We start from the raw sequence: 20,026 nt of genomic DNA on the forward strand, positions 1-20,026 counted from the left end.
CAGTGCCAGAGCTTGGTCCGCATTGCCGGCAGTAAGGGTTGGAGTCCGCCAAGGCTGTCCTTTGTCACCGATTCTGTTCATAACTTTTATGGACAGAATTTCTAGGCGCAGTCAAGGCATTGAGAGGTTCCGGTTTGGTAGCCGCGGGATGATGTGGTCCTGATGGCTTCATCTGGCCGGGATCTTCAGCTCTCACTGGATCGGTTCGCAGCCAAGTGTGAAGCGACCGGGATGAGAATCAGCACCTCCAAGTCTGAGTCCATGGTTCTCGGCCAGAAAAGGGTGGAGTGCCATCGCCGGGTTAGGGAGGAGACCCTGCCCCAAGTGGAGGAGTTTAAGTACCTCTGAGTCTTGTTCACGAGTGAGGGAAGAGTGGATCGTGAGATCGACAGGCGGATCGGTGCGGCGTCTTCAGTAATGCGTACGTTGTATCGATCCGTTGTGGAGAAGAAGGAGCTGAGCCGGAAGGCAAAGCTCTCAATTTACCGGTCGATCTACGTTCCCATCCTCACCTATGGTCATGAGCTTTGGGTCATGACCAAAAGGACAAGATCACGGGTACAAGAGGCCCAAATCAGTTTTCTCTGCCGGGTGGCGGGTCTCTCCCTTAGAGATAGGATGAGAAGCTCTGTCATCCGGGAGGAGCTCAAAGTAAAGCCGCTGCTCCTCCACATGGAGAGGTGCCAGATGAGGTGGTTCGGGCATCTGGTCAGGATGCCACCCGAATGCCTACCTAGGGAGGTGTTTAGGGCACGTCCGACCGGTAGGAGGACACGGGGAAGACCCAGGACACGTTGGGAAGACTATGTCTCCCGGCTGGACTGGGAACGCCTCGGGATCCCCCGGGTAGAGCTGGACGAAGTGGAGGGGGAGAGAAGCGTCTGGGCTTCCCTACTTAGGCTGCTTCCCCCACGACCCGGCCTCGGATATGGGGAAAAGATGGAAGGATGGATGGATGGATGGATGGATGGATGGATGGATGGATGGATGGATGGATAGTGAACTGTATTTTTCGGATTATAAATCGCACTGGCCGAAAATGCATATTTAAGAAGGAAATAAACATATATAAGTCGCACTGGAGTATAAGTCGTATTTTTGGGGGAAATTTAATTTTAAGTAAATAAAGAATAGTGAACAACACGTACGTTATATGACGCATAAATAACCAATTGAGAAGAAGTTAAGGTTACATATTATGGTAAGAGTCATTTAAATAACTATAACATATAGAACATGCTATACGTTTACCAAACAATCTGTCACTCCTAATCGATTAATCCCATGAAATCTTCTTCCTTGAAATATTATTTGATATTTTACGGTAATGTGTTAATAATTTCGCACATAATTCGCTCCGGAGTATAAGTCGCAACCCCGGCCAAACTATGAAAAAAACTGCGACTTATAATCAGAAAAATACGGTTTATAGAAATAAATGGCGTGTGTTCGGGGAATGCACGGAAACAACCATAATATATAGGCAAACTTTTCCTTTTTATTGTCATTCAAATTTGAACTTTACAGTACAGATAAGAAAATAATTGTGTTGCATTATTTTGTTGTAGTGCAGGATACAAAAAAGCAATTTTTGCACTTTTGCATATGCATCCAGGTTTATGGATGCATGTTATATTGTCTTTATATTCCAGCCACTTCATACATCTTTGACATCATAATGGGGGAAAACAAGTACTTTTACTATTTGTTTCTGTCTGTGAAACAGTTCATTTTAAACATCCATGCTTGATGATAATAATAATAATGTTTGAACACACCGACTTGTTCACCGTTACAGACAATCATCAGCAGGCTTCATTCAGGGTGGTGATGTTCACTTTGCACCGCTATTCAAACCTTCGACAAAATCTGCTGCTAAATGGTCATTAAATGATGTGCAACGAGAGTTTATGCACGTATTCTAGAAGCGACCTGTCAGACACTCAAGTGTTCAAAACCGCAGCTCAACACGCGTATTTCTCATACCCCTTTTTTTGATCAATATAAGTCCAATTCTTTGTAAAAATGCAATTAAAAAAAGAGCAGTTTTAAATGGGAATAGGTGCCTTCAGCTGTCTCTGGCATTTCCTGCAGGTTGCCATGACAATATCACTCACTAGCCACACAGGCGCCATCTAGTGGTATGCCACTTAGATTAAAATACTCAAACACAGTGTTACTGTTCAAACTGTAACACTATTGTATTTTAATGTTGTCGTTCTGGTGGTACTTAATGAATACTTGCGTCTACTACACTACTGTATTTTAATGTTGTCATTATAATAATAATAATAATAATAATACTTTTTATTTGGTATAGCGCATTTCAGAGAACTCAAAGACGCTTTACAGGATAAAAAATGTAAGTATAAAACAGTTCAAAGTAATAATAATTATAATAATAATAATGATGGTGGTACTTAAGAAATGCTTCCGACTACTATGCTATTGTTGTTAATGTTGGTCATTCCGGTGGTACTTAATGATACTTAGGTCTGCTACACTATTGTATTTTAATGTTGTCATGATGGTGGTATTTAATGAATACTTAGGTTTACTACACTACTGTATTTTAATGTTGTCATTATGGTGGTACTTAATTAATACTTAAGTCTACTACACTACTGTATTTTAATATTTTCATTATGGTGGTACTTAATGAATACTTAGGTCTACTATACTACCGTGTTTTAATGTTGTCATTATGGTGGTACTTGATGAATACTTAGGACTACTACGCTACTGTATTTTAATGCTGTCATTATGGTGGTACTTAATGAATACTTAGGTCTACTACACTACTGTATTTATTGTTGTCATTATGGTGGTACTTACTGAATACTTAGGTCTACTACACTACTGTATTTATTGTTGTCATTATGGTGGTACTTTCAGTCTTAACCCTAACCGTGTTCGTAATAAATCAAAGTAATAATAATTATAATAATAATGATGATGGTGGTACTTAACGAATAATTTTAAGTACAAAGATACTGTTGTTAATTTTGGTCATTCTGGCGGTACTTAATGATACTTAGGTCTACTACACTACTGTATTTTAATGTCATTACGGTGGTATTTAATGAATACTTAGGTCTACAACACTACTATATTTAATGTTGTCATTACGGTGGTACTTAATGAATACTTAGGTCTACTACACTACTCTATTTTAATGTTGTCATTATGGTGGAACTTGATGAATACTTAGGTCTACTACATTATTTTAATGTTGTCATTATGGTGGTACTTTCAGTCTTAACCCTAACCGTGTTTGTAATGCTCCAATCATGACTTTTTATACGTCACCAGGTGCTCAAATCGTGGTTTTAGATGAGTGCGTTTAGGTGTCCTTGGCGCGGCCTGATTGTAAAAAAACTAGAACTCACTTTTCGTGCGCATGTCACCTTTTTGCTCTGAAGTTAAACAGAGAAGGAAAGATGACTGAGAAAGTGCGCACGCAGCGTTTGGCGCTAATGGACTAATTGGCGGGGACGCACAGGTAGTAGAGTTAATTGGCGGGACGCACAGGTAGTAGAGTTAATTGGCGGGGACGCACAGGTAGTAGAGTTAATTGGCGGGGACGCACAGGTAGTAGAGTTAATTGGCGGGACTCACAGGTAGTACAGGTAATTGAGGGACTTACAGGTAGCTGCCGCTGGTGAGGATGAGGAAGATCTGCGGGTAGTAGACTGACAGCAAGACGCTGCGCGACGAGAAGAGGATCATGATGACATGGAGGTGCGGGATAAGGCCAGATGGAGAAAACGTACACTTTCTCCACCACCAGCCCCCCCCCCCCACACCTCCCCCCCCAAAAAAAAAAAAAAAATTAAAAGTTCCTTTTAGTTCCAAACGAGTCCCTCCGCGTCTGGTCTACGCCGCTCCGAGGTGCCGTGGCCGTGTGTGCGGGGCCGGGGCCGGGCTGGGCTCTGACATGTCTCCGCTGCAGCGCTCCGTGATAGTGGTGCTGCGTTCAGGGACCGCGCATGGCAGCAGGAGAAGTGGCTGCGCTGCCATTGGGCGGCCGGAGACGACGACTGCAGTCCGCCCACTTCGACAATAGGGGAGGCGGGGAGGAGGGGGCACCGATCCCGGGTTTCATTCATCATCACCCGCCGCCTCCCCTCCGAATATCAACAAACAGTCATCACAGTGCAAAAAAAATAAGTACTGGGGGGGGGGATCAGCACATTTTTTTTGGCAGGATGAGTCCACAAGTTGGTGTTATATGCAAGCTTTGGACTGGAATAAGGCAAATATTCTTATAGTACCAGGACACTGGAATATCCCACACTGACTCGGTCTTCAAAGGGGTCTTGCATTGTGATTATTGTAGTATTAGTGCACTCTTGTCAAGATATAGAGCAGTGGTTCTCAAATGGAGGTACTTGAAGGTATGCCAAGGGTACGTTTAAAAATATTATAAAAATAGCAAAAATCATTTATAAAAAATATTTATTGAATAATACTTCAAAAAATATTAATGTAGGTTCATAAACTGTGAATAGAAATACAACAATGCAATATTCAGTGTTGACAGCTCGATTTTTTGTGGACATGTTCCATAAATATTGATGTTAAAGATTTCTTTTTTTGTGAAGAAATGTTTATAATGAAGTTGATGAATCCAGATGGATCTCTATTACAATCCCCAAAGAGGGCACTTTAAGTTGATGATTATATCTATGTGTAGAAATCTTTATTTATAATTGAATCACTTGTTTATTTGTCAACAAGTTTTTTGTTATTTCTATATCTTTTTTTCCAAATAGTCCAAAGAAGACCACTACAAATGAGCAATATGTTTGCACTGTTACACAATTTAATAAATCAGAGACGTTATCTCTTTTTTTTTTCAACCAAAGATGCTTTTATCTGATTAGGCGGTACTTGAATTAAAAAAATGTTTACAGGGGGTACATCACTGAAAAAAGGTTGAGAACCACTGATGTAGAGGACTCAAACAAATAAAAATAAAATAATTTAAAAAAATAATTAATTAAATAAAACAATTAATAAAATAAATAAAATAAAAAATAATAAATACATTAATAAAATAAAATAAAATAAAAATAATTAAATACAAAAAATAATAATAATTACAAATAAAATAAAATAAAAGATACATAGCACACTCAGACGTGTGTGTGTGTGTGTGTGTGTGTGTGTGTGTGTGTGTGTGTGTGTGTGTGTGTGCGGTTGTGTTGCTACGGGGCTGTCAGTCAACACCTGCAGGCTCCAGTCGCCGTAAATGAAGAGGGTACAATGAAAGATTTAGTGAGAGTAAAAAGGGGATGGAAGGAATGAGCTAAATGGCTGGGCTTAGTAAACACAGCGAAGCACCACACACACACACACACACACACACACACACACGCACACACACACACACACACACACACACACACACACACACTTTCTTGTACTTCCTACCTTCTTGAGACCTCCAAATAATGTCTACCACCCTTTCTAGATATATAAAGATGTGTATTTAGAACATTAATAATATATATATACAATGCAAATATAACACAGCTTGTTATGATAAATTAGTTGGAATTTCACAAAAAGAGGTCTCAACTTCACAAGAAAAAATTTGAATGTTGGCAGTGTCATAATAAAAGTCGTAATTTTACTCAACGCAAGTCCAAGTATTTTAAAAAAAACCAACTGAACATTTGTGCAATTTTATGATAAAAGTTTTACCCAACAGTCGCAATTTTACAACAAAAGCTTAAACTGTTGGCAATTTCATGAAAAAAGTGGTTGTAATATATATTATAATAATAATCTGAATTTTACTTGGCAAAATAATGACAAAAGTGATCATTTTACACACTATGCAAATATAAAAAATGTTGTTGAAAAAGGTCACAATTTCACAAGACAAACTTGGAATTTTGGCAGTTTTCTTATAAAAGTTGTCATTTTACTCAATGCAAGTCAAAAGTTTACAAGACAAACTGAAAGTTTGTGCAATATTATGATAAAAGTTGGAATTTTACACAATATCAGTTACAATTTTACAAGAGAAGCTTCAAATGTTGGCAATTTTATGAAAAGAGTCGTAATTTTACTCGACAAAAGTCACAATTTTATGGGAAGACTTGTAGGGAAGACCAAACAACAAGTCCAAATTTCTAAAAGTAAAACTGAACATTTGTGCAATGTTATGATTAAAAGTAGAAATTTTACACAATAACAGTCGCAATTTTACAAGAAAAGCTTAAAATGTTGGCAATTTTATGAGAAGAGTCGTGATTATACCTGACAAAACTCAAAATTGTTGTAAAAGAAAACACACACACACACACACACACACACACACAACCACACTCACACACTGTGGAGTTCTACTACTAACTGTATGGTGAACACAATATGAGTAAGATTGTAAACTGAGCACGATTCCATGCATCCCTCCATCCGTTTTCTACCGCTTTGTCCCTTTGGGGGTGACGGGGGGTTGCTGGAGCCTATTCCCTAATGTAGTATAATATAAGTATTTCAAGCACAACCGGTGTATTTTTATTGTTTTTATTTTTTTTATTTTTGCAAAATAAAGCAAAAGTGTGCTTACAAACTGAACTATGACCATACTTGCCAACCTTGAGACATCCGATATCGCGAGGTGGAGGGTAAGGAGTGGGGCCGTGGTAGGGGGCGGGGCGTGGTTACGAGGGGAGGAGCATATTCACCAAGTCAAGTATTTCATATATATATATAAGAAATACTTGACTTTCAGTGAATTCTAGTTATATATATATATATATACATAAAAGAAATACTTGAATTTCAGTGTTCATTTATTTACACATATACACACACATAACACGCATCTACCCATTGTTGACTTAAGGGTTGAATTGTCCATCCTTGTTCTATTTTCTGTCACTATTTTTTTATAACCATATGCATGTACAGTAGATGGCAGTATTGTGGTGTTTAAGAGTGTCACAACATTGCTGTTTGCGGCAGACGAACTGCTTCACAGTAGACGAAAACGTGACTGCTGTTGTTGTGTGTTGTTGCCGCGCTGGGAGGACGTTGATGAAACTGCCTAACAATAAACCCACATAAGAAACCAAGAACTCGCGCTAACAATAAACCCACATAAGAAACCAAGAACTCGCCCTCGATCGTTCTACAGTTATAACGTCGTTGGGCAGACATGCTGTTTATTTTGTGGGAAAGTGGACGTGAAAACAGGCTGTCCTCACTCAGGTCTGCATGGAGCTGGAGGGGGCGTGGCCTCCAGCTCTGCGTGAATTGCGGGAGAAAATTTGTCCCGGGAGGTTTTCGGGAGAGGCGCTGAATTTCTGGAGTCTCCCGGAAAATCCGTGAGGGTTGGCATGTATGACTATGACTGAAATGTGCGGCACTTCTTGACCTCGGGGCCCAAATGTTTCACTACAAAGGGGCCACTGGCCCCTCAAATATTTTATATTTTCCAGACCATAGGGCGCACCGAATTATAAGGCGCATTAAAGGAGTCATATTATTATTATGATTATTTTCTAAACGTAAACGACTTACTTCCTTGTGGTCTACATAACATAATGCTGGGTCTTTGCTTAAAATGTTGCATAGATGATGTTTTACACATCATCTTCAAGTCACATTCTGACAGTCTTATTTACGTGCCGCCACTTGGACAGCTTTGTCTTTGTCGTAGCGGTATAGCGTGCAAGGACGGTAGTGGAAGAAGTGTCAAAAGATGGCGGTAACTGTTTTAATGACATTCAGACTTTACTTAATCCATAACGGAGCAGCATCCCTGGTCACGGGACACCCGAAAACGTGTTCCGTGACCAGATCTCTCTAATAACTAAAGTTCCTTTGGTGAATAATGTACACTCACTACACCGGTATGTTTTAGTGCTTTCATGGCGAGTTTACTGACAGATATAAGTAAGAACCTTACACTACTTTATATTAGAAATGGCATTAGTGCAGGATGAAAGTCACATAACAAGAAGATAGAGAAAAAGAAGATTATCCACTACAAAGGCGGACATGCGCACATTTTTAGGACTTATGCAGATCCCAAATACAGATCAGCAGGTACAAGAAGGTAAGAAAATGTTTTTTTTTTTGCATAATATTGCAAAACAAAACGCCAGATTATATGTCTTACCTTATTCACACACCATAATAATACTCCTATAATGAAGCACATCAAGCGGTGTGGCTTCATAGCTTACCAAATGTCAGAGTTAGTTGCTGACAAACCCCAAGATGCAGAGAAGGAGGCAGGCATTGAGTGAGAAAACATGGTTTTAATTTAAACATTAAAACAAAACCAAACAAAGGGTTACAACAAAAAGCGCGCACGAGGCGGATAACAAACTTGGCTATGAACAAACAAACTTGGAAGCAGGGAACAAAAGACAGTAAGCTACAAACCGCTACCAAATATAGCTTACCGCAACGCTGCATTGACACGAACGACATGACACGACACAATACGACAGGTAGCAACGACACGGAAGTGCCATCGACATGACAATAATCCAGCACAGACTAGACGGGAAGGCAGGTTAAAATAGGAGCGGGCTGATTGGCACCAGGTGTGGCCAGGTGCCAATCAGCCACAGCTGAGGGGAAACAGCGCTCAGGGAGAAACACAGGAAACAGACAAAATAAGAGCGCTGACAGGAAATACTACACACACAGAGGAAAAAACTAAACACAAACAAACTGTCAGGGGCAAGCCTGACACCAAAGTCCTACTAAAATGTGTTGATAGATTTTTGAGTGCCGTGTGTTATGTTCTATATTTTCAATGGAACATATACAATGTTGGTGTTGTTTACTTGAGACATATTGCCATCCTATTTCAGTCCACACTTATCTCTTATGTTGGGCTGCCATCTACTGGTCACACTTGTTATTACAACATGTACCAAATAAAATTGCTTCGAGCCGGGTAAGCATAACCAAATCTATTCCTTACATTAGGCGCACCAGGTTATAAGGCGCACTGTCGAGTTTTGAAAGGAAAAAAAGGATTTTAAGTGCGCCTTTTAGTCCAGAAAATTTGGTAATTAATTAATTAATTCATCTTAATCTGATTCACTACTGATTGTATTGGTATTTAATAATCATAATTAACCTACTTACAACTTACAACCTTATCAAATGATTTGAAAGCATGTGTTAATCACAGATATTATCATTTATTTGACACGTAAACCTCAGGCTACGGTCAGACTGATTAGACAAATGAACTCTAAGCAAATATATCGCTTCACCACTTTAGTCATATTTTCTGCGCTTGAGAAGTGGCTTTAGCACAAGACTTATTTTGTTTGTTTAATATTGGCATCACTGCCACAAGTGGCGGAGAAGTGTATGACAACCGAGGACTGGCCGGAACTCCAAGTGACGCCCATTCATAACACAAACTTTTCACCTAAAAAATAGTGCATTTCAATACTTGGCGACATCTTAGAAATAAACTAGCTTGTCCTATGCCATCGTGCTAACTTTTAATGCTAGCCTTTAAGCTAATGTTGTATGTTTACACCTAAAAAAAAATAGTGCATTATAATACTCGGTGCCGTCTTAGAAGTACGCTAGCTTGTCCTATGTCATCATGCTAATGTTAGCATGCTAACCTTCAATGCTAGCATTTTAGCTAATATTGTATGTTTTCGACCGAAAAAGTAGTGACTAAAAAACAGTGCATTTCAACACAGTAGCAGAGGTCTAATTCAACAACTATGTCATATGTATGGCCATTCTAACATTGTACATAGTTCGAACAGTAACACTGTGTTTGAATATAGGAAAATAATGATTTTATTTCATTTTTTTATATTTTTTTGGTGTACCTCTATGGAGCCTGTGTGTGCCAGAGTTTGAGAGTCCCTGTCTTAGGACGTTAGTTCTAGTGGTTAGGGTTAGGGGTTAGGGTTAGGGTTAACAACCTCCACCTGATTTTAAATACTAGTGAGAACCTGATATTTATAGTCATGTATTTGTTGTTAAACACCAGAGCTGGGGAAGTATTTTTTGACTCGGGGGCCACATTGAGAGAAACATGTGTCTGGGGGGGGCCAATGTGTATAAATGATATATAAACATTTGATGTAAAATCTGCTGTTATAGCATGTAGAGCTTGGGTCTCTTTTTTCAGGATCACTAATACCAAAAGTCACAATGTCCCATAGAGTTCTAAAAAAGTTTGGAGAGACCATCTCCAAACTTTTTTACAGTTTTTTACCGAATGGGACACCCAAAATGTTGATGAAAATAAAGACAGTGGGATTAACAATACAAATATTAACTATGAACAATAAAACACTGAATATCAACAACACATGAACATCGCTCCTCTTTTACGTGGGTTTTAAAATATTAACTATGAACAATAAAACACTGAATATTAACAACATATGAACATCGCTCCTCTTTTACGTGGGATTTACAATATTACCTATGAACAATAAAACACTGAACATTAACAACATATGAACATCGCTCCTCTTTTACGTTTGATTTACAATATTACCTATGAACAATAAAACACTGAATAATAACATATGAGGATCGCTCCTCTTTTACATGGAATTAACAATATTTACTATGAACAAGAAAACACTGAATATTAACAATTTATGAACATCACTCCTCTTCTACTTGGGATTTACAATATTACCTATGAACAAGAAAACGCTGAATATTAACAACATAAAAACAGCGCTCCTCTTTTACGTGGGATATACAATATTAACTATGAACAATAAAACACTGAATATTGACAACATTTGAGCATTGCTCCTCTTTTAAGTGGGATTAACAATATCAACTATAAACATTAAAACACTGAATATTAACAACATATGAACATCGCTCCTCTTTTACGTAGGATTTACAATATGAACTATGAACAATAAAACACTGAATATTAACAACATATGAACATCACTCCTCTTTTACATAGGATTAACAATATTAACAATGAACAATAAAACACTGAATATCCACAACATATGAACATTGCTCCTCTTTTACGTAGGATTAACAATATTAACTATGAACAATAAAACACTGAATATTGACAACATTTGAGCATTGCTCCTCTTTTACGTGGGATTAGCAATATCAACTATAAACATTAAAACACTGAATATTAACAACATATAAACATCGCTCCTCTTTTACGTAGGATTTACAATATGAACTATGAACAATAAAACACTGAATATTAACAACATATGAACATCGCTCCTCTTTTACATAGGATTAACAATATTAACAATGAACAATAAAACACTGAATATCCACAACATATGAACATTGCTCCTCTTTTACGTAGGATTAACAATATTAACTATGAACAATAAAACACTGACTATCGACAACATACGAACATCGCTCCTCTTTTACGAAGGATTAACAATATTAACTATGAACAATAAAACACTGAATACTAACAACATATGAACATCGCTCCTTTTTTACGAAGGATTAACAATATTAACTATGAACAATAAAACACTGAATAATAACATATGACGATCGCTCCTCTTTTACGTGAGATTTACAATATTACCTATGAATAATAAAACACTGAATATTAACATCTTTTACTTCTCAGACCAGCTCCTCCATAGTTGTGTATCTTTTACAATTAAGCAAAAATGCAACAAACAGCAAATATGAATGTAATAAACACCTAGATATAATTTATTATCACTTTCATACAGAAATTTGTTGTATAAATCTGCCTTCGCATCTGCTCCTGACACAGGTGTTTGGGGCTGGCTGCTCTGTAAACAAACCCCGCCCACTCTGCTTTGTTCCTGCTCTGGACTGCTGTGACCTAGATTACTGCAATGAATCTTATAACACCCCAAAAGTGCAGATTTCAACCATTAAAATACTTTCTACAGGTCAAAACTTAAAAACATCACTGCACATCATCATGACAAAAACACTTTTGATGTTAAAGGGGAAAATTATCACCAAACCTATGTAAGCGTCAATATATACCTTGATGTTGCAGGAAAAAGACCATATGTTTATGTAACCGATTTGCGAACTCTAAAATCCACCATTTTCTCAAACACATTACACAAACAAGTCAAATCAGCTCTGTTATTTTCCGTTTTTTCGACTGTTTTCCGTACCTTGGAGACATCATGCCTCGTCGGAGGCTGTAACAACACGATCGAGTACGGATTCAAGTTGTCTTACGTGGAGTGTGCATCGATTAGCACGGCATGCTAATCGGTGCTAACATAGCAGAAATGGCTAAAATGTGTGGATATCCTGCGACACTCAAAGCAGATGCATTTCCAACAATAAAGTCAACGAAATCACAAAGGTGAGTTTTGTTGATGTTATTGACTTATGTGCTAATCAGACATATTTTGTCACGGCATGACTGCAAGCTAATCAATGCTATCATGCTATTTAGGCTAGCTGTATGTACATTTGTAGCTATATTTGCATCCAGCCACATTTAATGTCAAACAAACACTTACCAATCAACGGATTTAAGTTGCTCCAGTGGTCAAAAGATGCAATTGTTGGTTAGAAGGCGATCGCCGAACAGCTTCAATAGCTATTTGCTCAATAGCTTCAGTTTCTTCTTCAATACATGCGTAATCTGTTGAATCGCTTAAGCCGTTACAATCCGAGTCGGAATCCGAGCTAACGTCGCTATATTTTGCTGTGCTATCCGCCATGTTTGTTTGTATTGGCGTCACTATGTGACGTCACAGGAAAATGGACGGGTGGATTTACAGACAGCAAAAATTAGGCACTTTAAGGCCTTTTTTCGTGATATTTCGGGTAAAATTTTGAAAAAAACTTCGAAAAATAAAATAAGCCACTAGGAACTAATTTTTATTGGTTTTAACCCTTCTGAAATTGTGATAATGGTCCCCTTTAAAAGGCCTAAAAAAAAAAATGGGCCCCCCGGGCCATATTTTGCCCAGGTCTGGTCTACATTGACAAGTCAATGTGTCCCCCCCAGGGGGGCCCACCCAAGTTTTTTCTGTGGACAATGGATGGGAAGTATTTACTGCAATACTCGTGTCCTCGGAGTACTCGTTCGTGTACTTCTCACCACGGTCCACATTACCAGCGTTTTCCTTGGTGTTCCACGGAGGGCGGGATGAGGGGAAAACAGGTAAAAACCAAGTCTGGGCCAATGGAATGTAGAAATACAACTCTCTTGTGGACTTTCAAAAAAAAAAAAAAAAGCCCCAGGTATGCGTGTCTGCAGGTATAACAAGTGTGCACTCATCATTACGCGCATCACGTGCTCCCACGGGGCGGAACACGGCCGGAAAACGTCGCAGCGTGTGTGAAGGTCAACTCACCCGAGTCTGAGGTAGAGGATGCCCACGCACAGGAACACGCGGTACAGGGTGCAGGTCCGGAGGGGCTTGTGCATGGTCGTCGCCACTCCGTGCGTGGGCCATGCACTGCGGGATCACTCGCTCACTAACCTGCTAACTAACCCTTCCACGCACACGCATGGCGGCGACTCTCTCCTGCTGCGCCGAGCTCCCGTGGAACCCGTGGAACCTTCCCCAGGCTGCAGTCCATGGCGCGGGGCGTGCGTGCAGGTGAGATGCTGGCCGGCGTCCACGTTGAGTGGGGGACTAAAGCAGCTTTGGGGGAAGTTCCGCCCTTTTTCCGCCTAATTAGGAATCCCGTTGTGGGGGATAAAACGAAAAAAACGGCACTTTTAAGCGCCTTTCTATCGCAGCCGCGCAGGTAAGAGTCTCGCACAGGTAAGATAGTTGGGACACGCCCACTCCTCCTCCTCCTCCTCCTCCTCCTCCACGCGTGACTCTGCAGAGAGTGGGGCCGGGCTTAGGCGGCGATGATGTTGTCTTTTAAACAGCACTAGAGGCCTTTTATAAACGTGTCGTCTTGCAACTTGAGAGCGTCTGTGGCTGCCCTGCGTGGGCTCCAGCACGCCAGCACGCCCCAACAGTGGAATGTCACACACACACACACACACACGCTGCGTGACTAATTGTAATAATGACTAATAGTAATAATACTACTACTGCACGACTGGCGTCAAAATGTAGGAGAAGTCGTGGAGGACGTGTCCGTCACGTCACAAGTCACGAGGGTGGCCGATAAATTATGCGCAGGCTTCATAAATTTAAATTAATTTTTTTTTTTTAAACTTCCCGTCTTCTCGGCTTCATTGTGGCTGACTTTTGGAGCACACGTGCACTAAGTTGTGTGTGTGTGTGTGTGTGTGTGTGTGTGTGTGTGTGTGTGTGTGTGTGTGTGTGTGTGTGTGTGTGTGTGTGAGAGAGAGACTCTCTCTGGTGGCAGAAAAGTGTATTACAGTCACATTAAAATCCAAACCTCAGTGGGCACACGTGTTAAGTACTTCACAATAGCATAGTCGGCCTAAGTATTCATTAAGTACCACCATAATCACCAACTTTGAGGCACAGTAGCGTAGGAGGCTTAAGTATTCATTAAACGTACCACTATAATCACCAACTTTGAGGCAGAGTAGCGTAGGAGGCTTAAGTATTCATTAAACACCAAGAAAGGGTATAAGCAACACTGTCATAAACATGTGCCATATAGTGAGACCACACTAAACAACACTGTCATAAACATGTGCCATATAGTGAGACCACACTAAACAACACTGTCATAAACATGTGCCATATAGTGAAACCACACTAAACAACACTGTCATAAACATGTGCCATATAGTGAGACCACACTAAACAAAACTGTCATAAACATGTGCCATATAGTGAAACCACACTAAACGACACTGTCATAATTATGTGCCATATAGTGAGACCACACTAAACAACACTGTCATAAACATGTACCATATAGTGAGACCACACTAAACAACACTGTCATAAATATGTGCCATATAGTGAAACCACACTAAACAACATTGTCATAAATATGTGCCATGTAGTGAATCCACACTAAACAACATTGTCATAAACATGTGCCATATAGTGAAACCACAGTAAACAACATTGTCAAAAACATGTGCCATATAGTGAGACCACACTCAACAACACTGTCACAAACATGTGCCATATAGTGAGACCACACTAAACAACACTGTCATAAACATGTGCCATATAGTGAGACCACACTAAACAACACTGTCATAAACATGTGCCATATAGTGAGACCACACTAAACAACACCGTCATAAATATATGCCATATACTGAGACCACATTAAACAACACTGCTATAAACATGTGCCAAATAGTGGGAGCACACTAAACAACACTGTCATAAACATGTGCCATATAGTGAGAACACACTAAACAACACTGTCATAAACAAGTGCCATATAGTGAGACCACACTAAACAACACTGTCATAAACGTGCCATATAGTGAATCCACACTAAACAACACTGTCATAAACATGTGCCTAATAGTGAGACGACACTAAACAACACTGTCATAAATATATGCCATATACTGAGACCACATTAAACAACACTGCTATAAACATGTGCCAAATAGTGAGACCACACTAAACAACATTGTCATAAACATGTGCCATATAGTGAGACCACACTAAACAACACTCTCATAAAAATGTACCATATAGTGAGACCCCACTAAACAACACGGTCATAAACATGTGCCATATAGTGAAACCGCACTAAACAACACTGTCATAAACATGTGCCATATAGTGAAACCGCACTAAACAACACTGTCATAAACATGTGCCATATAGTGAGACCACACTAAACAACACTGTCATAAATATATGCCATATACTGAGACCACATTAAACAACACTGCTATAAACATGCGCCAAATAGTGAGACCACACTAAACAACATTGTCATAAACATGTGCCATATAGTGAGACCACACTAAACAACACTCTCATAAAAATGTGCCATATAGTGAGACCCCACTAAACAACACTGTCATAAACATGTGCCAAATAGTGAGACCACACTAAACAAAACTGTCATAAATATATGCCATATACTGAGACCACATTAAACAACACTGCTATAAACATGTGCCAAATAGTGAGACCACACTAAACAACATTGTCATAAACATGTGCCATATAGTGAGACCACACTAAACAACACTCTCATAAAAATGTGCCATATAGTGAGACCCCACTAAACAACACTGTCATAAACATGTGCCAAATAGTGAGACCACACTAAACAACACTGTCATAAACACGTGCCATATAGTGAGACCACACTAAACAACACTCTCATAAAAATGTGCCATATAGTGAGACCCCACTAAACAACACTGTCATAAACATGTGCCATATAGTGAGACCCCACTAAACAACACTGTCATAAACATGTGCCATATAGTGAAACCGCACTAAACAACACTGTCATAAACATGTGCCATATAGTGAGACCACACTAAACAACACTGTCATAAATATATGCCATATACTGAGACCACATTAAACAACACTGCTATAAACATGTGCCAAATAGTGAGACCACACTAAACAACATTGTCATAAACATGTGCCATATAGTGAGACCCCACTAAACAACTCTGTCATAAACATGTGCCAAATAGTGAGACCCCACTAAACAACACTGTCATAAACATGTGCCAAATAGTGAGACCACACTAAACAACACTGTCATAAACATGTGCCATATAGTGAGACCACACTAAACAACACTGTCATAAACATGTGCCAAATAGTGAGACCACACTAAACAACACTGTCATAAACACGTGCCATATAGTGAGACCACACTAAACAACACTCTCATAAAAATGTGCCATATAGTGAGACCCCACTAAACAACACTGTCATAAACATTTACCATATAGTGAAACCACACTAAACAACACTGTCATAAACATGTGCCATATAGTGAGACCACACTAAACAACACTGTCATAAACACGTGCCATATAGTGAGACCACTCTAAACAACACTCTCATAAAAATGTGCCATATAGTGAGACCCCACTAAACAACACTGTCATAAACATGTGCCATATAGTGAAACCACACTAAACAACACTGTCATAAACATGTGCCATATAGTGAGACGACACTAAACAACACTGTCATAAACATGTGCCATATTTTCCAAGATGGCGGCGCCCGGACGGGCTGCAACCTCGAGGAGCTCCTGCTAAAGATGGAACATTTGGCAGAAATACCGGACAATTCTTCAAACTTTATGGCTGGCTCACATCGTGGTCACTCCGTGATCACGTACGACCGCCAGACACTTCTGGATGTGGACATATCGGGCCGTTTTGGACTGATAGACGCGTGCGTGCTAAACATGCTAACTAGCATGGGAATACGTCGGCGGCTACATCCAGCGGCCTGTGAAGCAGGGGAGTATAGTAGCAGCGGGGGCCGTCTACGGAGCAGACGCCAGCGGTGTGATCGGAAACGCGGATGTCGAGCGGGGCTAAAAACAAAGCAGAAGGCTAATCCCCACAGAACACCACTTCCCTCCATCCTGAAGCCGGATTTAAATGGAAGATGCGAGACTACTGGTCTGGGTAAGGAGTCAGTTAAATCACAACAAGTTTTTTCTGCTTTGAGTGTTTCAGAGTTGGACATGTGTTTTACTGAGGTGGCTAACTATGATGCGTGCAGTTTATCAAAGCAACAAACAAACAATCGGAAAATCTCCGATACTGAGGTGGCTAACCATGATGCGTGCAGTTTATCAAAGCAACAATCAAACAATCGGAAAATTCCTGTCGTATCAATTCCTAGATATGGTCGTAACTATACTAAATGCACTGGGCATAATAAACACAACATTATTAATATTGCTACTACGGATAATTTGATCAAAAACTCCCTAAAACATCCCACTACCTATAATATAGGTTTTTTAAACATAAGATCATTGTCTCCCAAAACGTTGTTAGTTAATGATATTATCAGAGACAACAATCTTAACGTCATCGGTCTCAGCGAAACCTGGCTTAAACCAAACAACTTTTTTGCGCTAAATGAGGCATGTCCTCCTAACTTTACACATGCGCATATTGCCCGTCCGCTTAAAAGGGGTTGGGGGGGTCGCACTAATATACAACGAAAACTTTAACCTTAGTCCTAACATAAATAATAAATATAAATCGTTTGAGGTGCTCACTATGAAGTCTGCCACACCGCTGCCTCTACACCTGGCTGTTATCTACCGCCCCCCAGGGCCCTATTCGGACTTTATCAATTAATTCTCAGAGTTCGTTGCTGATCTAGTGACACACGCCGATAATATAATCATAATGGGGGACTTTAATATCCATATGAATACCCCATCGGACCCACCGTGCGTAGCGCTCCAGACTATAATTGATAGCTGTGGTCTCACACAAATAATAAATGAACCCACGCATCGCAACGGTAATACGATAGACCTAGTGCTTGTCAGGGGTATCCCCGTCTCCAAAGTTACGATACTCCCGTATACTAAAGTATTGTCCGATCATTACCTTATAAAATTCGAGGTTCAGACGCATGTTCGTCAAAGTAATAATAATAATAACTGCTATAGCAGCCGCAACATTAATACAGCCACAACGACAACTCTTGCTGACCTACTGCCCTCGGTAATGGCACCATTCCCAAAGTATGTGGGCTCTATTGATAACCTCACTAACAACTTTAACGACACCCTGCGCGAAACCATTGATAACATAGCACCGCTAAAGTTAAAAAAGGCTCCAAAAAAGCGCACCCCGTGGTTTACAGAAGAAACTAGAGCTCAGAAATTATTATGTAGAAAGCTGGAACGCAAATGGCGCACGACTAAACTTGAGGTGCACCATCAAGGATGGAGTGATGGTTTAATAACTTATAAACGCATGCTTACCTTAGCTAAAGCTAAATATTACTCAAATCTCATCCACCGTAATAAAAACGATCCTACATTTTTGTTTAGTACGGTAGCATCGCTAACCCAACAAGGGACCCCTTCCAGTAGCTCAACCCACTCAGCTGATGACTTTATGCAATTCTTTAGTAAGAAAATTGAAGTCATTAGAAAGGAGATTAAAGACAATGCGTCCCAGCTACAACGGGGTTCTATTAACACTGATACGATTGTATATACGGCGGATACTGCCCTCCAAAATAGTTTCTCTCGTTTTGAGGAAATAACATTAGAGGAATTGTTACAACGTGTAAATGGAATAAAACAGACAACATGCTTACTTGACCCTCTTCCTGGGAAACTGATCAAGGAGCTCTTTGTATTATTAGGTCCATCAGTGCTAAATATTACTAACTTATCACTCTCCTCGGGCACTGTTCCCCTAGCATTCAAAAAAGCGGTTATTCATCCTCTTCTTAAAAGACCTAACCTCGATCCTGACCTCATGGTAAACTACCGACCGGTGTCTCACCTTCCCTTTATTTCAAAAATCCTTGAAAAGATTGTTGCGGAGCAGTTAAATGAACACTTAGCGTCTAACAATCTATGTGAAACCTTTCAATCCGGTTTCAGGGCAAATCACTCAACGGAGACAGCCCTCGCAAAAATGACTAATGATCTATTGCTAACGATGGATTCTGATGCGTCATCTATGTAGCTGCTCCTCGATCTTAGCGCTGCTTTCGATACCGTCGATCATAATATTTTATTAGAACGTATCAAAACACGAATTGGTATGTCAGACTTAGCCCTGTCTTGGTTTAACTCTTATCTTACTGATAGGATGCAGTGTGTCTCCCATAGCAATGTGACCTCGGACTACGTTAAGGTAACGTGTGGAGTTCCCCAGGGTTCGGTCCTTGGCCCTGCACTCTTCAGCATCTACATGCTGCCGCTAGGTGACATCATACGCAAATACGGTGTTAGCTTTCACTGTTATGCTGATGACACCCAACTCTACATGCCCCTAAAGCTGACCAACACGCCGGATTGTAGTCAGCTGGAGGCGTGTCTTAATGAAATTAAACAATGGATGTCCGCTAACTTTTTGCAACTCAACGCCAAAAAAACGGAAATGCTGATTATCGGTCCTGCTAGACACCGAACTCTATTTAATAATACA

The 20,026-nt window shown here is 39.9% G+C and overlaps 1 protein-coding gene across 2 annotated transcripts in view; it reads right to left on the reverse strand.

Moving 5' to 3' along the window:
* Positions 1-13,798, reverse strand: part of wnt7bb (wingless-type MMTV integration site family, member 7Bb) — a 152,666-nt gene extending 138,868 nt beyond the window's left edge. Inside the window, exon 1 of one of the 2 annotated variants that reach the window (XM_061916857.1) lies at positions 13,341-13,798. In XM_061916857.1, coding sequence (XP_061772841.1) covers positions 13,341-13,414 — 74 coding nt within the window. In that variant the 5' untranslated portion in view covers positions 13,415-13,798. Of the gene's footprint in view, positions 1-3,646; positions 3,811-13,340 lie in introns of those variants that run through there. The other variant, XM_061916856.1, reaches the window with a different exon arrangement.
* Positions 13,799-20,026: the final 6,228 nt, after the last annotated feature.

This window comes from Nerophis ophidion, linkage group LG12, assembly GCF_033978795.1.
Source record: "Nerophis ophidion isolate RoL-2023_Sa linkage group LG12, RoL_Noph_v1.0, whole genome shotgun sequence".
Lineage (NCBI taxonomy): Eukaryota > Metazoa > Chordata > Actinopteri > Syngnathiformes > Syngnathidae > Nerophis > Nerophis ophidion.